The sequence below is a fragment of the Monocercomonoides exilis genome, assembly GCF_001643675.1.
Source record: "Monocercomonoides exilis strain PA203 chromosome Unknown scaffold42-869251, whole genome shotgun sequence".
In the NCBI taxonomy this organism is placed as follows: Eukaryota; Preaxostyla; order Oxymonadida; family Polymastigidae; genus Monocercomonoides; species Monocercomonoides exilis.
In genome coordinates, this window is record NW_027150587.1 from 315,001 (window position 1) to 333,744 (window position 18,744).

The 18,744-nt window shown below is 35.9% G+C and overlaps 8 protein-coding genes across 8 annotated transcripts in view; 3 read left to right on the forward strand and 5 right to left on the reverse strand.

Moving 5' to 3' along the window:
* MONOS_14153fu18021 (uncharacterized protein) overlaps positions 1-495 on the reverse strand; it is a 6,001-nt gene extending 5,506 nt beyond the window's left edge. Inside the window, exons 1-2 of the mRNA XM_067866932.1 lie at positions 443-495; positions 1-360 (exon numbers count right to left, since the gene is read on the reverse strand). The exon at positions 1-360 is cut by the window's left edge and continues 732 nt beyond it. Of these exons, the coding sequence (XP_067722307.1) occupies positions 1-345 (345 nt within the window). The 5' untranslated portion in view covers positions 346-360; positions 443-495. The remainder of the gene's footprint in view (positions 361-442) is intronic.
* Positions 496-610: 115 nt separating this feature from the next.
* Positions 611-3,232, forward strand: MONOS_14154 (putative Adaptin earbinding coat-associated protein 2). Its single transcript, XM_067866933.1, has 8 exons — positions 611-722; positions 772-872; positions 917-1,021; positions 1,105-1,186; positions 1,257-1,365; positions 1,837-2,029; positions 2,197-2,677; positions 2,795-3,232. The coding sequence occupies exons 1-8, from the start codon at positions 637-639 to the stop codon at positions 2,817-2,819; spliced, it is 1,182 nt and encodes a 393-aa protein (XP_067722308.1). The 5' UTR covers positions 611-636; the 3' UTR covers positions 2,820-3,232.
* Positions 3,233-3,246: 14 nt separating this feature from the next.
* MONOS_14155 (putative RNA binding protein) lies at positions 3,247-4,971 on the reverse strand. Its single transcript, XM_067866934.1, has one exon. The coding sequence runs from the start codon at positions 4,856-4,858 to the stop codon at positions 3,536-3,538; it is 1,323 nt and encodes a 440-aa protein (XP_067722309.1). The 5' UTR covers positions 4,859-4,971; the 3' UTR covers positions 3,247-3,535.
* A 368-nt stretch (positions 4,972-5,339) lies between these two features.
* MONOS_14156 (putative Yip1 domain protein) lies at positions 5,340-6,123 on the forward strand (the record flags this gene model as incomplete). Its single annotated transcript, XM_067866935.1, has 4 exons — positions 5,340-5,464; positions 5,513-5,658; positions 5,710-5,894; positions 5,961-6,123. Exons 1-4 carry the CDS (start codon positions 5,362-5,364, stop codon positions 6,121-6,123), a joined length of 597 nt encoding a protein of 198 aa, XP_067722310.1. The 5' UTR covers positions 5,340-5,361.
* Positions 6,124-6,606: 483 nt separating this feature from the next.
* On the reverse strand, positions 6,607-7,787 carry MONOS_14157 (Rab7c4). Its single transcript, XM_067866936.1, has 3 exons — positions 7,595-7,787; positions 7,447-7,495; positions 6,607-7,353 (listed from the first exon to the last, which is right to left on the reverse strand). The coding sequence occupies exons 1-3, from the start codon at positions 7,730-7,732 to the stop codon at positions 6,932-6,934; spliced, it is 609 nt and encodes a 202-aa protein (XP_067722311.1). The 5' UTR covers positions 7,733-7,787; the 3' UTR covers positions 6,607-6,931.
* A 2,684-nt stretch (positions 7,788-10,471) lies between these two features.
* MONOS_14159 (uncharacterized protein) lies at positions 10,472-11,087 on the reverse strand (the record flags this gene model as incomplete). The annotated part of the gene is made up of 2 exons (XM_067866937.1): positions 10,472-10,560; positions 10,832-11,087. The coding sequence occupies 2 exons, from the start codon at positions 11,085-11,087 to the stop codon at positions 10,472-10,474; spliced, it is 345 nt and encodes a 114-aa protein (XP_067722312.1).
* A 3,717-nt stretch (positions 11,088-14,804) lies between these two features.
* MONOS_14160 (uncharacterized protein) lies at positions 14,805-15,414 on the reverse strand (the record flags this gene model as incomplete). Its single annotated transcript, XM_067866939.1, has 2 exons — positions 14,805-15,181; positions 15,330-15,414. 2 exons carry the CDS (start codon positions 15,412-15,414, stop codon positions 14,805-14,807), a joined length of 462 nt encoding a protein of 153 aa, XP_067722313.1.
* Positions 15,415-17,006: 1,592 nt separating this feature from the next.
* On the forward strand, positions 17,007-18,234 carry MONOS_14161 (uncharacterized protein; the record flags this gene model as incomplete). The annotated part of the gene is made up of 2 exons (XM_067866940.1): positions 17,007-17,630; positions 17,692-18,234. The coding sequence occupies 2 exons, from the start codon at positions 17,007-17,009 to the stop codon at positions 18,232-18,234; spliced, it is 1,167 nt and encodes a 388-aa protein (XP_067722314.1).
* Between the last annotated feature and the right edge of the window lie 510 nt (positions 18,235-18,744).

The window sequence follows — 18,744 nt, forward strand, 5'->3', positions numbered from 1 at the left end:
TTTTCCTTCTTTAAATGCAGTTAAAACTGTATCAGTATTCAACTTGGAGTCTTCGGAAAATCCATTAACAATAAAACACTCGTCAAAGTGCTTGTGAAGTGAAGCAATTGGCTTATTCAACAAAGCTCGTCTTTTTTCCAAAAGAGCTTCATAACAATTCATTTTTTGTGGAGTTGAACACAAAGAATCAATTTTTGATAAAGCTTCTTCGAAATGATGAATTTCTTCTGTATAAAGCGGATCAAATGGTGAAGCTAATTGTAACGCGCTTTGTTCATGTAAAAGTGCTTGTTTTATTTGTAACAAAATCTGTTCAATATTTTTGAAACGTTCCAAATTTGTCATTAATCAGTGAAAATGCTTTTAAAAAACAAAATTGATAAAAAATTCGCATATAACAGAAAAATGATATAAAATATTTTCAGTGAAGACATTAAATAACCTGTACAGCTAAAAATAACCCGCTGTCAAAAACAATAATAATTAGAATTAATTATGAAGGGTTCTCAAATGGCAGAAATCAATATAAAATGTGTTTAACATAACAATAAATAGGAATTATTGATGAAATCACTTTCAACAAACAAACTCAATTACTGGATAGTGGGCTATCTTGATCAAGAAATTTTTATTTTGATGACAGAAATTGAACTTACGCTGACTGTGGTGCCTGAATGCTTCGTTTATCGTCTTGGCCCTAGACCATCAGCTGCAGGATACATGTATGAAATTTAAAGCATTCTACATACATTTCGAATTTCTGCTTTTCAGGTGCCGTGATTGGAAGCCAGAGGATCACATTTGGACTGGAAAAGTGACTGTGACCGCAAAAGGTGATTTATGCAACATACGTCTTGAAGATCCAAAAACTGGTATATACTTCTTTCTCATGGTTCAATTAAATGTTTTTCTTCAGGCGAAGTTTTTGCAAATTGCCCTGTGGCCGAAACAGGACCAAGTGCTGTCGAAAGAGCACTTGATTCTTCACGGTACTTCATTGTGCGAGTCGATGATGGTCAAGGTAATTTAAAATGATTTATTATTTATTTGTGGTTTAAAAGCTGTTCATGTGGCTCTATTCCAAAATTAACATCTCTTTTTAAGGACATCACGCGTTTGTTGGTCTTGGTTTTGAAACTCGGGAATATGCATTCGATTTTATGCACACCATATCCGAACATTTTCGGTTTGAATTTGAATAATGTTTATCAATGAAAAAATAAAACCCTCTTTTAATACTTGATTTAAATTGATAGTCGATTGAGAGAAGACAAAGAAGCAGCAGCGCATCCTATTTCTCAGGTTCCTGTGAAGGATTGGTCATTAAAAGAAGGAGAAAAAATATCTGTCAAATTGAATTTGAAGGTTTTATAAATTATCATTGGTTATATTTGATTCAATTAAATTTCAAAATACTCATTTTTTTTTTATTTTTTGATATTAAAAACAAATAACTTTTTAATTGACATTGATTAATTTTTTATCTTTTTTTTTATTCATTTTATCAATCTCAAATTTTTTTCGGTTTTTTTCTCTTTTTCTTTTTCTCTCTCTCGAAAATCCTTCTTCTTCTTCTTCTTCTTCTTCTTCTTCTTCTTCTTCTTCTTCTTCTTCTTCTTCTTCTTCTTCTTCTTCTTCTTCTTCTTCTTCTTCTTCTTCTTCTTCTTCTTCTTCTTCTTCTTCTTCTTCTTCTTCTTCTTCTTCTTCTTCTTCTTCTTCTTCTTCTTCTTCTTCTTCTTCTTCTTCTTTTCTTTTTCTTCTTCTTCTTCTTCTTTTATTATTATTATTATTATTATTAATTTGTTAATTAATTTTTATTTTTTAAAATCTTTTCAGCCCTCCTCCCGCCAAAAGTCCACTGAAGGCGCAACCTCCAGCGGAGGCAGTGATTTCCTCCTTCCTCCTGAAGAAGACACAGCACATGTGAAGAAATTGCATTCAACTGCTGCAAAACCAGCTCAAGTTTCACAGCCAGTTCAATCAACACAATCAGCACAAGCAACAGCAGCTAGCTTCTTTAATTTCACTTGTATGGATTTTGTGGTTATATTTTTTTCAAAAAAAATTTTTTTTTGTTTGTTACATTTATTTTATTTTATTTTATATTTCATTAAATTTATAATAATAATAATAATAATTTTTATTTATTTATTTATTAATTTTCTATTTGATTATTTCCGTATATTTCAATTCCAGCAACACCAGCTGTATCTCAAGCCCCTGCACCTGCACCTTCTTCAGCTCCAGTCTCAACCTCTTCTTCTAATTCAACTGATTTCCTCTCCTTCTTCACCACACCTTCTCCTTCATCATCTTCATCATCTCCTTCTCCTTCTCCTTCAATGCAACAAAACATTGGAGCAATAAACTCGACCTCTTCTTCTTCTTCTTCCACATCTGCTACTCCTGGTTTCTTTTTCTCTTCTTCTTCCCCTTCTCCTTCACCTTCCTCAAATAGCACAGCCTGGACTGGTTTTAGCTCTGCTCCTTCTCAACCAATGCAATCAATGCAACAAACTCAATTTAATCAACCATTCCAAACTTCCCCTCCTTCAACAGTGCAAAGTCAACCTTCTCCTTCTCCTTTTGCTTGGCCTGGGATGAGTGGAATGAGTGGAAGCAATGCATTCGGAGGAAGTCAAGTTAATACGCAAACGCAACAGCAGGCTTCTTCTGAGTGTGTTTATGATTTGAAAAGGGAAAAAAAAAAAATTTTTTTTTTTTTTTTCATATTCCTTTCATTTTCATTCTTTTGTTTTGTTTTCTATATTTATTATATTAATGAATATTTCAGTCCACTTGCTGGAATCAAATGGTAAACCTCTTTCCTTCTGCAAAATGAATAGAGAGAGAGAGAGAAAAGGAGAAAGAAAGAAAGAGAAAGGAAAGGAAAGGGGAAAAAAAAAATAAAGAAAGAGAAAGAAATAATTCCCTTCTTCATTTTTCTTTTTGTTTTTCTTTTCTCTCTTGCAATAGCAATTATTCCGAATATATCATTAAATCTAACTGTTATTAGCTCCATTTTCAATGAGAAAGAGTAAATGCTTCTGAAGATTGCATTGATAATTTGAACATTTGGAAAAAATAAGTCAAATATTATTTTTTTTAATGATTTTCTTTTATTATTATTTAAATCCTCATTATTAAAATGATGATGATTATTAACAAGACTTTGAGCATTACATTATCACATCAATTAACTTTGTTGCAACATGAGGGGAAAAAGAAAAAATATTATTATTATTATTATAATGATCAATATTTCTTGTTTTGCTTTTTGTTTTTTTTGAATCTTTAAATAAAAAAATAAATAAAAATAAAAACTTATTGAAATGAATTGAAATGAAACAAAAACAAAAACAAATAAATATTTTAATCATCACCTCCTCTTCCTCCTCCCTCTTTCTTTTTTTTTCCTCTTCCTCTTTCCTCTTCTCCCTCTTTCCTCTTCTCCCTCTTTCCTCTTCTCCCTCTTTCCTCCTCCCCTTCTTCCTCTTCTCTCTCTTCTTTCCTCTTCTTCTCCCTCTTCCCCTCCTCACAAATCAAACTTCCCACTCAAAAACGCCACAAAGCCATACAAATAAGCTGTCACTTTCCTCTTGTCAAACAACATCCCATCCAGCGCTTTTCTCGCTGCTTCTGCTTCTTCATGACTAGAAAACTCCACAAACACCCGAACTTCTTCTTTGACTTCGTTTTCTTCTTGTTTTTTTTCTTTTTCTTTCTCTTTCTCTCCCTTCTCTCCCTTCTCTCCCCTCTTCTTTTCCTCCTTCCTCTTCTTCTTCACCATCACCTGTTTCACCGTCACTTGCTTCACATCTCCGTATTTCTGACACTCGCCAAAGACATCTTCCTCCAAATTCTCATCCACTTTGTTCGCATCTACAAGATTCAACAGACATAATATTGGACTTTCATTGGAAGTTTTTGCTTTTTCATCATCGTCTTCTTCTTCTTCTTCTTCTTCGAATTTTTCTCTTTCTCTTTCTCTTTCTCTTTCTTCATCATTATCATCTTCATCATCTTCATCGTCATCTTCTTCTTCTTCTTCTTTCATTGAATTCCCATTCATTTCCTTCTCCTTCTCTCTCTCAATTTCCATCTTCATCTGTTCAGCCATCTTTGCCTGTGCTTTCGCCTGAAATGAAGCTATTACTGGGTTTGTAGATGAAAAAGGCAGTGAAGAAGAAGAAGAAGAAGAAGAATAAGGAATAGGAAGAGGAGGAGGAAGAGGAGGAAACGGATGAATGAGTGAGGAAGAGGGATCAGTTGAAGGAAAAGAAGAAGAAATAGAAGAAGAAATAGAAGCAATAGAACCAGCATTAGAAGCAATAGAAGCATTAGAAGCACTTGAATTCGAATACGACACAGGCAGATTCGGGTCGTTCACCCGGAGGTTGCGCCCGTTCAGAGGGAACTGGTTCATCGTCGCCTTGGCCAGTTGCGCAGACTGCGGGTTGTCGTAGTCAATGAAGCAGAATCCCTTGTGCTTCCCTGTCAAAGGGTCTGGCACAAGATTCATTGAAACAATGTTCCCGAACGGCGCAAACAGCGCTCGCAGCTCGGGCTCTGTGATGTCGTACGACACGGAGCCGACGTAAATCCGCGTCAATGGACCATTCTTGGGGGGTGCTGGTGCTGAAAGGCCAGGCTTCATTTGAGGAAATGAGGAAGTCGGCTGGGGTAGTTGCTGAGGCTTCATGTGTTGCGAAAAACTATGATCAGGTAGTAACTGTATTCCAGAATTTTGTTTAAAATTGATTGGTTCTTTGGCTAGCTTTGCATCATCTATTCGAATTGGGCAGGAAAATGAATGGATGATATTTATTTCCTTTCCAAGTATCCGAAAATGATTCATTTCTTGTGCTGCTAAATTCGCAGAATCAATGTTTTCAAATTGGATCGATGCAATTAAAGACGGATTCAATGAAAACTTATCGCGTCCAATTTTGATTTCAACAATTTTTCCAAATGGATCAAAAAAAGTGTGAAGAAGTGAATCAGAAACTGAAGAATGAAGGTTTTGGATAATAATAAATCTTGAAGAAAAAAGCTTTTCTTCATTTTTAGCTTTTTCAATTGCAGTCTTTTTTGCCTCGTCCTTCAAAATGAAAGAAAGTGTTTCATCGCAGCACAATTGTTGCTTTTGCGACATTTGACTTCTGTACAAATTTGTTTTATCGTAAAAATCAAATTCATCGTGCGGCACAGACTGAAATGCATGAGCTATTTTTCTACGAAATGATAAACATTTGTCAAATTGAACTTTTTCTTCAATCATTTTTATTATTGTTTCTTCGATCAATCTTATTTTGCACTTTGAGAACTCATTCAAATTTGTGTTTGAAGAGAATTTTTCCGATGCAGCCAACATTTTTGGATATTCCTTTTGACTCATCTGTAACATTTCAAGACGATCAAAGGCAAACAAATGATGATGAGATAGATCCACCGCTTCTGGAAGGTATTTGATTTCTCCATGACTTTCGCTATTATTTATTCTTATTTAAAGAGTTGGGCATTGAACCAAAGGAATTCTTAATGCGCTTAATTAGTGTTCTTAATCCATCTGCTAAGGCAAATGCTGACTTGTGGATGGATGGAGATATGTCAGGATTTATTCTTTTCGGATTTGCCCTTAGCTTTCTGTTACTTCTGGTTTGTGTAAGTCAGTACTTGCTTCTCTTTATTTATTTTTAATTATTTCAGAAAGGCAAAATACATTTTGGATATATTTTTGGTCTTTCTGTAATTGGAGGATTTATGGTGTATTTTCTTATCGATATGATGAGTCAGGGCGGAAGTATAACTGCATATAATGCGTATTCTGTTCTAGGATTTTGCCTATTTCCTCTCATGTTATTGGCATTGCTGTCTCTCTTTATGAAGTTGTCGTTTGCTCAATTTTTAACCAATTTTATTTCTTAACATTTTCTAAACTTGTATTTTGTAATGAACAGTGGAGTATTTGGAATAATATGTACAATATTGATATGTGGATGGTGTACTATTTCTGCTTCGTTAACATTTGTGGAAATGATGGGGCAAAAAGAATTACTTGCATTAATTTCATATCCACTATTTCTATTCTTCCTCACTTTCGCTCTAAATACTCTGTTTTGAACTCTTCACCATCATGTCACAACATCTCCTTCGCGTATTCGTCACAGCTTCATCTCACACAACTCGTCTTCCTCTATTTCAGTATTTTTTTATTGATTTTTAAAAAATTATTTTTTATTTTCATTTATGTTTTTGAAAAGAGAAAAAATCGAATGAATGAAAAAATTGTGTGCGAACAGTTTTATAAAAAAACAGAAAAGGTGTTATTTTACAAACTTGGAAATTTTCATAACTGACTGTAGAAAATTCAAAATAAATCGCAAATAATCTTTATGCATGAACCAGAAATATTTCAATTTCGAAAAGATAAATTTTTTGTTTAAAAAAAGGAGATTATTTATTTCTTGGTCCGCAAAATAGGCCTTTGCGACAAGGAAGAATAAAGCGATGCATATCGGTCGAATGACAAAAACAATGTGGAGTTTTTTTTTTTTTTTTTTTTTTTTTTTTTTTTTTTTTTTTTTTTTTTTTTTTTTTTTTTTTAATTGAAACAAAGCAATTTGAAAATTAGAGTTTGGCTACATAAACATTCAATTATTATTGAAATTAATTCCCGCAATGTTGCTTGCCAGATCAACCAGTATTTTGCTCAATTCTCTCATTTGTTCAAAATTATCAACTTAACGTTAAAAATAAAAAAACAATAGGGCAAAAATAAAACAAATTCGAATAAAAACAAAACACACAAAACAGAAAAAAAGTACACTCGAAAATAAAACCATGAACAGAAAACTGAAGGCAAAAAAGATGAATTATTGGATTGCGCAAAAGCAAATTCTTTGTTGCAGAGAAACATAAACGATAAGCTTCAACTCCAACACATAATTCTGTTGGGTTTGGCATCAGCTTGAATTTTCACAACCTGTTGTCCGTCATCACTTTTAATGGCTTTTCTTCTTAAAACCGTTCGAATAATATCAAGAAACACTTGTTTGACGATCACGTTGTCTTTCGCTGAAATTTCGAAATGCGTCGTGTTGCCCTTTGACTCGCACCACTCCTCAGCTTTCCTTGAGGACACAGCTCTCGATTCTTCCAGATCAGTCTTGTTCCCGATTACAAAAAATGGAAAATGCTTCGGAACTGGAGGCTTATTTTGGCGCAGAAATTCGTCTCTCCAATATTCTAATTTGTCAAACGATTTTGGTGAAGTCACGTCGTAAACAAGGATGCACACATCCATCTTCCAGTAAAAACTTAATCCAATAGAACCAAATCGTTCCACTTGGACTACAGATTTCAAAATAATAAAATTTCGCACAGACATTTTGAAAAAAAGAATAAATCATTTGACTTGTATTCATGATAAAAGAAAGAGCAAACATATATCATATATTTTGAGGATCACATTCCTTCCATCAACAACGACTTCCTGCACATTGCAAACATCAATCAAAATTTCGACAAATTGATGAATGAAAATCCATTCATCCTATGCATTTGAAGCAAATTTCAAACAAATAAGGCAAACCTTTTTCACTGCATCATCATGGATTGTCAAGGATCCATTATCAAATTTATCATGAATAAATTGATAAAACAAAGATGTTTTCCCGACTCCATATTCGCCAAGTGCAATAACCTTTAATGAAACAGGCCTAGTTGACATCAACCCCGCGCTGCTCTCGAAAACTCAATCTTTTTTCTTCACTTCTCAGAAATAAATTAGTTATGGTATCAATATTTTGGATCGTATTTCTGTATTCTTTTTTTTTTTTTAAACTGCAAGCTTCTTGAAAAGTAATCTATGAATTTTCCTCTTCGCAAAACAACAATGTTTATTAAATATTTTTGATTTCTTTCTTTAATTCAAAACTATGCTGATGAAGTTGGGTGATTTGAATAATGGAGATTTTTTTAATAACCATACATTAATTTGAATCAATGACTCTCAATTCAAATAAAAGGGCAATTATTAAAAATCAACACGGGAAAAAAAATTAGAAAATGGGTGATTTTTTTTGATATCATGAAAAATTCCGACGTTTGATCAAAAAAATTTTTCATTAAGGGTTGGGTTGATTAGAAAATATTTTTGTTTAATTATGCAAAAATATTCATTAATATATGATTATTATTTATTATTTGTTGATTTTAATTTGTTTCCAATTGTTTTTATTTCATATTTTATAAAAATTATAAAATATTAATCAAAAATATAAAGAATTCAATAAAAAGAACAAGATGCTTGCTTAATCGTTAATACAACATGATAATAATAACTTCGATACGTTATTAATCAATTTTTTATATAAAAACTTGTTTTATGATGTCATTTCAAAGTATTTTAGAAATTGAAATTGAAGATCAAAAAACTTTAGATAAAAACAATCAATTTTCAATAATAAACATTGAAAAATATGATGGAAACACATAATATTTGTAGAAAAAACTATTGTTTATTGTTAATAATTGTTTTTAAATTAATAATTCTGGAAATTAGTTATTCAAATTAATTGATCAAAGCTATTGAAAAAAAATACAAAGAAATTATGAATAAATAAATAGAAATACAAATATTTCTGTTTCAGATACAACAAAATATTTTGATGAACAGCTGGCTTTATTTTTTAACTATTCTCCACCTCTTAGGAATCGCCTTCCTTGTTCACTGAGTCCCACTTTCATTGTTTCTCTTTCAGCTGATCCGCTTTTCGCTCGATGCTCCTTTTTAACACAAACTTCCCAATAACCCCTTTCATATGTGACTGCGGAGGCAGCAAAAAGGGAGTGGGTATCTGGATCATTGCACTTTCGCTTCAGCATCCTAGTCACAGTCATTTATCCTCATCGATTCTCCATCCACTTTTGCGAAACTCGCATTCCTCTTGCTTTCATCCCTTTGAGGTGTTTAAGCTTCTCTCATTTGCTGTTTTCTACAAACCCAGAGCAGAATTCGTATTGAAATCTTCAAACTTCACAATCATTATGCTCTCATAAGTCTGGCGATATCCAGCTTGCGCTTGTCAGCGGTGTGAGCGAAGAGTTGCAATGTTGTGCATCAACTTCAACCTCACGCCTCCACTTTATCATCTTCTGCTGTTCCAAGCTGATATTCTGCTGACAAAATATATGCTTCTCTATCTGCCAGTTCGGCTCCGCGCTTGTCCACCTGGGACCCACATCCACAGCCGTCCTACACATCAACCACCAGAGTTGCCTTTCCAACATTCGAATTAAATCTGTTTAGAAAAATATTGTTCTTGTTGGCTTTAACTCTGCCAGCTCGCTGATGTTCATTTCTCAATTTCTGTCACATCTTTTCACATTATTCAAACTCTTTTGCACGGTCTTCCCTCTTCTCCATCCTTTTCGGATCTCTTGCTTTTATCTCCTGACTCTTTTCTCCAACAGAGATGCATCTGAACCTCAACTCCAAGCTCCATTGTTTTCGAAGAGAAAATCTGCCAGACAGCTTCTTTAGCATGTTCTACTCTCTTCGACGACCATTTTGCTGAACCAGCTCGTCATCAACACGCTTTATCATTTCAAAAAAAAAACCCAACGGATCTCGCAAATTTTGCTGATGCTCTGAAAAAGCTTTCCACATTTTGTGCATAACAGTGGTGCTTATATAATTGCACCTCGTCTTCACTTGAAGCCTGCTCGGTAAACAGAGAATATCCACAGTATTCACAAGGCTCTATCAGCAACTGGTCAGAAATGAACATACGAGTAACCACATTTGAAACACAAAATTTAAAGGAATACATTCGCAAATTGGATTTTCTTCTTATCATTTTCCAGAGTAACACAGCAGTCACAGTCTTCTTAGTTAAAGGAAGCATGTGCCCCCAACAGCTGTTTGTTCGCCAATAACAAGGCAGCTACAATCAGTTATTGTTATCAAAATGGAAACAACATACAGTCATATGCCTGAATGTTCAACCTTTTTTCACTCTGATGGTTAACAGGAATTCCAGCTTTTTTCTTCATATGGCTCCTCATTTACAGATATGCCCTTCACTGCGTGGATGATCAGTTCCTTTCCCTTCTCTTCGTTGTTGATCTCTTTATAAATCAGGAAAAATCCACAGACAGAATGATTCAAATAAATAACAATTGCACCTTTCTCAGTAGTAGTATTACGTTCTGGCTCTTCTTCGTCTTCTGTTCCAGCTTCTCCTATTTTCCAGTTAACTTCTTTCTTTTTTATCTCTTCAATTTTTTTCAATCCGATTTCCATTCATCATTCATTGTGAAAACAACTCTTTTCGTCTCTTTCTCTTAATACTCATCATTAACTTATCAATCTTTTTCGCATTATTATCTGTTTCATTTCTTCAGAAATGACCATCATCTTTATTTCAATTATTATTTCTTGAACACATGCGAAAAATAAAGAAACTCAATCATTTTTAGTGAGTGATGATGACAATGAAGGTGTGTGATATGTTTTTTCAGCACAAGAAGAAAAAGACGAAGAAGAAGAAGAAGCTAGCAAATTGAATAATGAAAAACAAATTCGCACTTTAACTTGGCATTTTCTCAGAATGTTTCAGTTCTTTTGAAATACAACTCTTTTCTTCATCTTCTTCTTTTGTTGTTCTTTCAAAAAAGATAAGTTTTCCGAATTGTCATCTTCTCCTTTTTCTGCAGTTGAAAATGTGCTTTTATTGTGAAACACATCTGCGAAGCTTTCAAATTGAACAGCCTGCCTGTCAAAATACAGATCATCTTGAATATGAAAAACCTTCATCCACCAAACAACAAGAAAGCGATTCAACATTCTGCTTGATCCACACTTTCCTCTGCTTCGCACAACCTTTGAAAAATGAATCACTTCTTTCAATCTTCTTCTTCTTCTGATACGAGGCAAATGCCTCCCACTTTTTCTCAGCCTGCTCCAGCGCCTTCTTTTGCTCGTCTTCGAGCTTTTCCCGATCTTTCTCCGAGTTTTCCTTCTCTTCCTCCAGCAGCTCCTCTCTCTCCTTCTCTGTCTCTTTCTTCTGCATCTTCTCCATCTTCGGCTATATAGCTTTCTCCAACTCAATTCGTTCGATGCGGCTTGGAATAGCCGACAATTTTGGCTCAGGAAAGCACATTGACGAAGAAGAAACTGGATACAATATTTGATTTGTGAAAGTTGGAGTATTGGTGGAAGAAGGAGATATAGATAACTTTGAAAAAGGAGGTGAAAGTGATGGTGTTGAAGGAGGTAAAGCATTATCAATATGACAGAAATCAGATGGAATATGTGAGGAGAAAAAAGAAGGTTATGATGATGATAAGATTGAAGAAGAAGAAAAGTTTGTCGATGTCGTTTGCTGAGGAATTGACTGAAGAGTCTGATTCGGTCCAATTGACATTGTGTTAATAGCATTTTGCTGGTAAAAAGGCAAGCTTATAATTCTTTCTGCTTCTCTTTCTCTTTCTTCTCTCAGCTTCCTTTCTTTGATTCGCATCAATCTTTCGTCTATTTCCTTCTTAACCTTCATCAAATATTCCTTTCACCACATCCTGTCTTTTTCTTCCTCCTTAAACCACTTGTCATCTCAAAGCGCATTGTGACATATAGATATCGGAATTAGTGTTCTTTCTGGTGTCAGCAACGAATATAGCGTAAGAAAATCTGTGTTCTTCTTCACCTTTTTCCTCCTCTTCATCCCTTCCAATGAAGCATGAATGTTGCTTCGTGGAGCCTTTGAATGGATATTATTCCTTTGTGGAGAAATCATTGAAGAAACATGAGAGATAGACAAAGCAGAGGATGATGATTGAGAAACAGATGGGGTCAAAGCTTTGTTAGCAGTTGTATTCTTTGACATAAAGAAATCATCATCTTCTTCTTGAAGCATAACCATGTTATTTTTGCTGCATTTCTTCCTTCAAGCTGCCATTTTTTTTGTCTTTTCCTTTGGATCACTGAAAAACGTTTTGACGCTCTGTGAATAAGAAGAAGATGATGATGAAATCACTGAATACGTGTAACGAGCATGCCTGCCTTTCAACGAAGCTGATTTCGACACTTCAGACTCACTTCAGTTCAAAACACTCTGCTCGCTTTTCCTTCTCTCTTCGTTCCATTCTCACTCCACAGAAAATAGTCCATCTCCTCTTTATAACATTTTCATTGAATTCGCATTTCCCACCTCTGCTTATCTTCATTGTGGAATGAAACCCAAATAGTCTTTGTGTTCCACTAATTTTCCATATAACAGCCATTTCAGCAGGAATGAATAACAAGAGATGTTCTGACTTAATCAAATGACTCCAAATGCATCACTCTATCGACTTTGCTTTTTGAAATACCATCTTTCTCTGTTTATAAAGAACCCTCGTGTTCAATTTTTTTTCACTTCCAATTCCTCTTTCATTGCTTTCTGAGCTGATAAGAATACCTCTCCTCTCCTCCAGCTTCTTTTCCCCATGCACACTGATCTTTTCTCTCCTTTTCCATTTCCTGCTCTGCGCTGCTTCAATCGATTTCAGCTTCATCTTCATTTGTTTCTCAGTGGAAATCGGGATGATGTTTGTCTTCCGGTTGAACCAAGCTGCCTCCACACGCTGATGCTCATTCCTTTTCACGCTCTTCCACAAGGTCGTCCAATGGATTGTCATTATACACTTTTTTTAATTGTTGCTGCTTTCTTTCATTGTCTTTCAACTCGAAATCGTTGAATTGAAACTTCGGCTTTTTTTTCATTCTTTATATATTCCAACCTATGAATAATATTCCCTTCTCATTATCCCCTCCTCATTTCATCCTTCTCCTTTGCTCTCTTGCGCTTTCTGCCTCTGCTCCTTATAGAACTCTTTCCTTATTTTCTCTCACCATTTTCTCGAAATAATCATCTTGCTCATCATCATTTAGTTTCTCTAAGCTTCCTTCTATCACAGCTTTCAGTTCAGCATTATCCTTATTTCCCATGTATTTTTCCACTCCCTCCTCCTCTTTTTCTTTCTTGTTTTGTCTGTAGAGCTTATCCAATACTTTATAAAGTTCTTTTCTTCACTTTCCAATCTTTCACACAATGATTTTGTTCTGTGACATTTCATATTTCAGATACACTTCCTAATAAAAAATGAATATTGATAATTTGATAATAATTTCATATCACACATTAATAGAAATACAATGACTGGATTTTATAAATTTTTCAAATTAATAATAAAAACAAACTTTGTCAAAAATGAACAAGAATTAATATAGTCACATTGAATAGTCTTTCTCTTTGTTTCATCAAAAATTGTCTATGTGCCAAACAAAATTACCAGTTTCTAAATAAATAGGTCAAAATTCTTATATTAATGAAAAATAACAACGATTTGTAACAAACCTTTTATACAGCTTTGTCATTACAAGTCAGACGTCCTCACATATTAAATATATAGAATGACTGAAAAAAAATAAGAAAAATCTTCGAAGACAGTGCATGGGAAACAATTCATTTCACACAACACTTCATCCCAAATAAAAAATATGTTAAAAAACAAATTATTACCAACTTTTTCCACTAACAGATTTTCAAAAAAAGCATCAGACATGTTTATTATTGTTATTTATTCGCATTGAGCAAAATAGATCATGGTATTCTTAATGGCGCCATTAATAATAATTTGTATTTTTTATGATCAAAAATTTCAAAAATTTTTCAAAATTTTTTATTTTTGTTTCATTTAATTTGTGAATATTATTGTTTTATTAATGCAAACATTTCATCAGAAATTGGTTTTGATTTTTTTATTGTTTGAATAAAGGTGAAAATATGTTTTTTAATTTTTCATTGAATTTTCATTTCAAATGAGAAAAAATATCTTTGAAAAATTTAACACTTAAAAATTTTTTGTTTTTGTATGAACATGTTTATAATAATTGTTCTATTCAATATATAACTGTTTTGTTATCAATATCTTTATTGTTGAGTAACTACAACGGTTGATGAATATTCAGTGATGAGAAAAACATAAAAATAAATTCATTGCAAATTCGATAACAATCATAAAACAAAATAACACATAAATAACAATAGTACTTCATTATATGGGTTATTCTTTTTGAAAAGTCGCAAACGTTTAACTGATCTGAAAATTCGATCAAAAAAGATCAAAAAATGTTGATCATACCGTTCCCGTTATTGTTTTGAAAATTTTATATTTTGTAATTTATTTCGCTTTTAAAAGAAAAACAGGATAGAAATATGTTAAAATTATATAGATTTTTAACTTTATTTTGTGATACACTTATGTCAACATATGCATTCCAGCTATTTGAATAAAATGAATTAAATGTTTTTATTTCTTCATTTTCATTTCATCAGTTCGAATATTCATTATGAATTCATGGATAATTACTTTGTTTTTAATGTTATTTTTGTTGAAATATAAATAAAATTTTGTTCGCTTGAATAAAAGAATATTTTTATTAAGAATTATCAAACAGGAAAATTTTCTTAAAACAACGCTTATAACAATCGAAAGATATTCGAAGAGTTGTAAACATTGAGCAATTATTTATATTATTTTTAAAAATTGAAGTTAGATATTTTAATATTCAAAAAAATCTCCATTTATTTCAAACTCAAAAATGTAATCTCTTCAAATATAAATAAACAAACAGTTTGTATCAAACAATTTTCTTTCATCATCAGCACCTGCGATTGATCCTTCGGATGCTTCTGCGTCATCAGCTTCAAACACGTCGGAAGTGGTGTTGGACGACATCGAGAGGCGGCTGCGGATTATTGTGCCAGAGGCGGCTGGAGTGTATGGGCAGCACATTCCGCTGTCGCTGCAGCTGCTGCTATCGCCGCGGGAGCAGCAGGCACAACGGGAATATGTTGTTGCACTTTCCGCGATGCTTTCGGTTCCGCTGGTGGCGCCTCTTCCATCGCTTGCAACGTCTGTATGGACGAAGTCGGGGAGTAGGAGGATATTTGCAGCGGTTGATGTGAATGCGCTCCCGTCGATATAAGATCAGTTTGATGCGTCGCTGCAGATATGGTGATCGCAACAGTCGAGTCGTGTGGTGGTGAAGCTGGATGACGAAATGATGGAATAAGGGGTTTCAGTGTATGAGGTGGGGGAGATTGCGGAGAAGGGGCAGTCGGAGGCAGGGCTGAGGAGAAGGATATGGTTCTGTCTCCAGCAGCGATTGCGTTGGCAGTTCCAAAGTGCGAGTTGATAGAGAGGAATGTGATGGGAATGAGGCCAAAGGCGTGTATCCAACGTCATACAGAGAGTTTGTGGAAAGAATAAAACAAAACCAGATGAAGCTGGAAGAAGCAATTGCGCTGCTGATTGTGGAGGCGCTTGGGCTGAGTCGGCTGAGGTTTGTGAAGGCGGAGACATGGATAGCGATTTTTTCAGAGAGTAGCCTGCAACAAATGCTGAACAATGCACTCACTTTGCGTGCCTGCTATGTAACATCGGAATTCGCGAGAAATAAGAATGTTACAGCAGGAAAAGAATATGAGTGTTTGATTATTTCTTCAATGAAAAGTCGAATTGAAATAACTGGAGATGTGGAGCAGTTGTAAATATCAGTTGACCGTTTGACAATAATTGAGGAAAAAGACAAATTCGATGAAAAAGTTGAGGAAGAAACTTGTTTTCTTTGTGCTGGGTGATAAGAAGAATAGGAAGAGGAAGAAGAAGAGGAATGGGGAGGAGAGGTTGAGCGAAGGCAGAATAGTGGAGTGCTCGTTGCTGTTGAATCTGGTGGTGAGCTGAAGAGAAGTGTTCTGGTTTAACAAGGCAGTCAACGAATGATGTGTGTGATTTGCAGATAAGCGGTTTGTGACTGTGCTGGACGAACTGAACATGCTGCTACCAAGAAGTCGTACAGCTTCGTGAATCAACGAACGTAGATACAGCAGAAGCACAACACCGAAGAAGCAGTTGTTTCTGGAGCCGTGCGAGATTTTGGTTCCATATTCAACAGGGGGGTGGCATGGATGAAGCAGACTATTGTGGAAGGCTTGGAAGACGAGTTTTGTGCTCTTTTAAGAACGTTTCAGGTACAAAGCAGAGGAGCGCGAGTTTGCTTGTCGTATCTGCATCGTCAGGAAGGAGTTGATTCAAATGCTTTGTATGCTTCTTGCAGCATATGCATATACGATGCAATGACGTGGTAGCGCATGTTGGAATGATACATGGATGATTGGGAAAATGCTATGTCAAAAACGGCGGAGTGTGTTGAAACGACATGGATACCAGAGAAGGAGCAGAAGCAGGTTATGAAAAGGAGATGCTGATCAATTGCAAGTTGATAATGTGAGCGCATGCTTTAGTAAGTGTGTTTGATGACCCGTCTGATGCGTAGACGCAGATAACACGGTAGCATGAGGGGAGGCAGGCAGAGGTTCAAACAGCAAAAGTGGAAGGGTGTTCTTCACGTTGGACAAGAGGCTGGATACAGAAAAAGATAACTTCCATCTTTGGTTGAAGTCAGCAGCGTGGCTAAGGAATATAATGGATTAAAAGTCTGTACTGATGCATCAGGTTGTGACGAAGAAGACTTGGAGGATTGAGGCAAGCTCAGATGCAGGGGATACGATCTGTGTTGGAGAAAGTGGAGGGATGATGGCAGACATGATGGAGAGAATAAGGAAGAAGATGATGATGAACATTGTGATAGGAGAGGGAACGGGAGCAGCGCAGAACTGGAGGAGAAGCGTTTCAGACTGGAAGAACATCAACTTTTAGGGGGTTTCAACAACAGTTGTGCTGAACGAAGCACCAGGGGAATGGAAGAGGAGGCGTGTGGTTATTTCGACGGAAGTGATTGCAGTGAAGGGGCAGAGCATTACCGTAGTGACAACAGCCGATGAGAGCGAGGAAGCGAAAATGATGGATGCGGATCAAGTTTGTATCACGGAAGAAGGAAAATTGAGGGAAAAGAAGAAGGAGTAGGAGAAGGACGATTGAGTGAAATACGGCTGATGAATGTGTTTGACCCGAAGAAGCATGTCTTGCAGAAGATGCACTCGGCGCTGATTCTGCCAGAAAAAGTGCTGAGAAGCAGATGTTGGGAAGCAGAAGATGAGAAGGATGAAGAAAAGAAGGAAGAAAAGAAGGAACAGAAGGAGAAGGAGAAGGAGAAAATAAAATCATCGACATCAACATCATCAAGATGTGAAAGTGAATGTTCCAGTTCAAATGGGAAGAAGACAGGAGGAGTGTCATTGAAGAAAGCATATCTTTCGAAATGTGTTGCGACGCGGAAGAAAAAAGATCTGTCGACATCTTCATATGAATGCTACAGTTGCTTTGGAGGAATTCTTCATCTGCTGAAGTGCGTGATGAAGGCGAAGACGAAGAAGAATGAGGGAGACGAGGCAAAAGTGAGGGCATTTGATGCGTGGTGTAATGCGTTTGATGAGCTGTACAAGTTGGTTGATGAGGATGAGGATGAAGATGAAGATGAAGATGAAGATGAAGATGAAGAGAAAGAAGAAGAGAAAGAAGAAGGAGAAGAGAAGAAGGAGAAGAGAAGAAGGAGAAGAGAAGAAGGAGAAGAGAAGAAGGAGAAGAGAAGAAGGAGAAGAGAAGAAGAAATTCCAATAGTTTTGCGATCTAGACAGCGAATTTGCATGTGAGGAAACGAATATTCTGCTGTTCAAAAAGGCGCCAAAATTCTTTGCGAAAGCGGTTCGGCCGAGTTTGGCGAGCAAAAAGGAGAAGACGGTGGTTGACCACTATCTGCTGGGCACGGAAGATGTGGGGATGTTTGAGGAATACGCAGAGACAGCTTTGTGCGCTGGGCTGAATGCAGTGGAGCAAGTGCCTGTGCCGGCAAGACTGGTGGAGTTGGGGCAGAAGGCTAAGAAAAGAGGAGAAGGAAGAGGAGAAGGAAGAGGAGAAGGAAGAGGAGAAGAATTACAAAAGAGGAGTGTGAGGAGATGTGTGGCGCTTGTGGAGAATGTGAAAGTGAAGATGAAGAAGCAAGCGAGATATAAGAAAGAAGAGGAGAAGATGTTTGAGACTGTGCTTCGATCGGGATTGGATGTTGAGGGGTTGATTGAGGCAGAAGAAGAAGAAGCAAGAAGAAAGAGCAGTGTGAAAGGAGAATCGGCGCGAGCATTCAACGAAAGAGGGGTTTTGTCTCAAGATGAAAGTACATATCAGAACGATGGAAGTGAATGTGATTTGAGTTTGCGTTTCGAATGAGACGGCAACGATAAAGCTGATGGAGCTTGTGCAGAATAAAGAAGGGATTCTTCCTGACATGCAGAAGATTATTTTCAACGATGTGCAGCTGAGTGACATGCGCGCAATGGGAGGGTGAAACATTCGGAACAATGACGAGCTGAAGCTGATGCTGTGTCTGCTTGGAGGTGCAACTGAAGCGAAATAGCAGATGAGGCAGACGAAGCAGATTGAAAGAGAGGTGAGGTTGAGTGGTAGAATGGCAATGTCGATGGTTGAGACGGCAGGAGCAGGTGCATTGGCAGTGCTGATGCTGATAACGGTGATGCAATCGAATGCAATACAGAGAATGAGCAAGCAGGAGCGATGCCTCGAAAAGCATTTCAGATTGTCCACTCATTTTCAGCGGATGTACAGTAAAGTACTAAGAAGTTGAAGAATATGGAAGCAGAGAATGAGCGTTATGACTTTGCTTCTTCTTCTTGTGGCTCTTTTGCAGATTGTGGTGGAGGTGGTGTTGAGGAAGAAGAA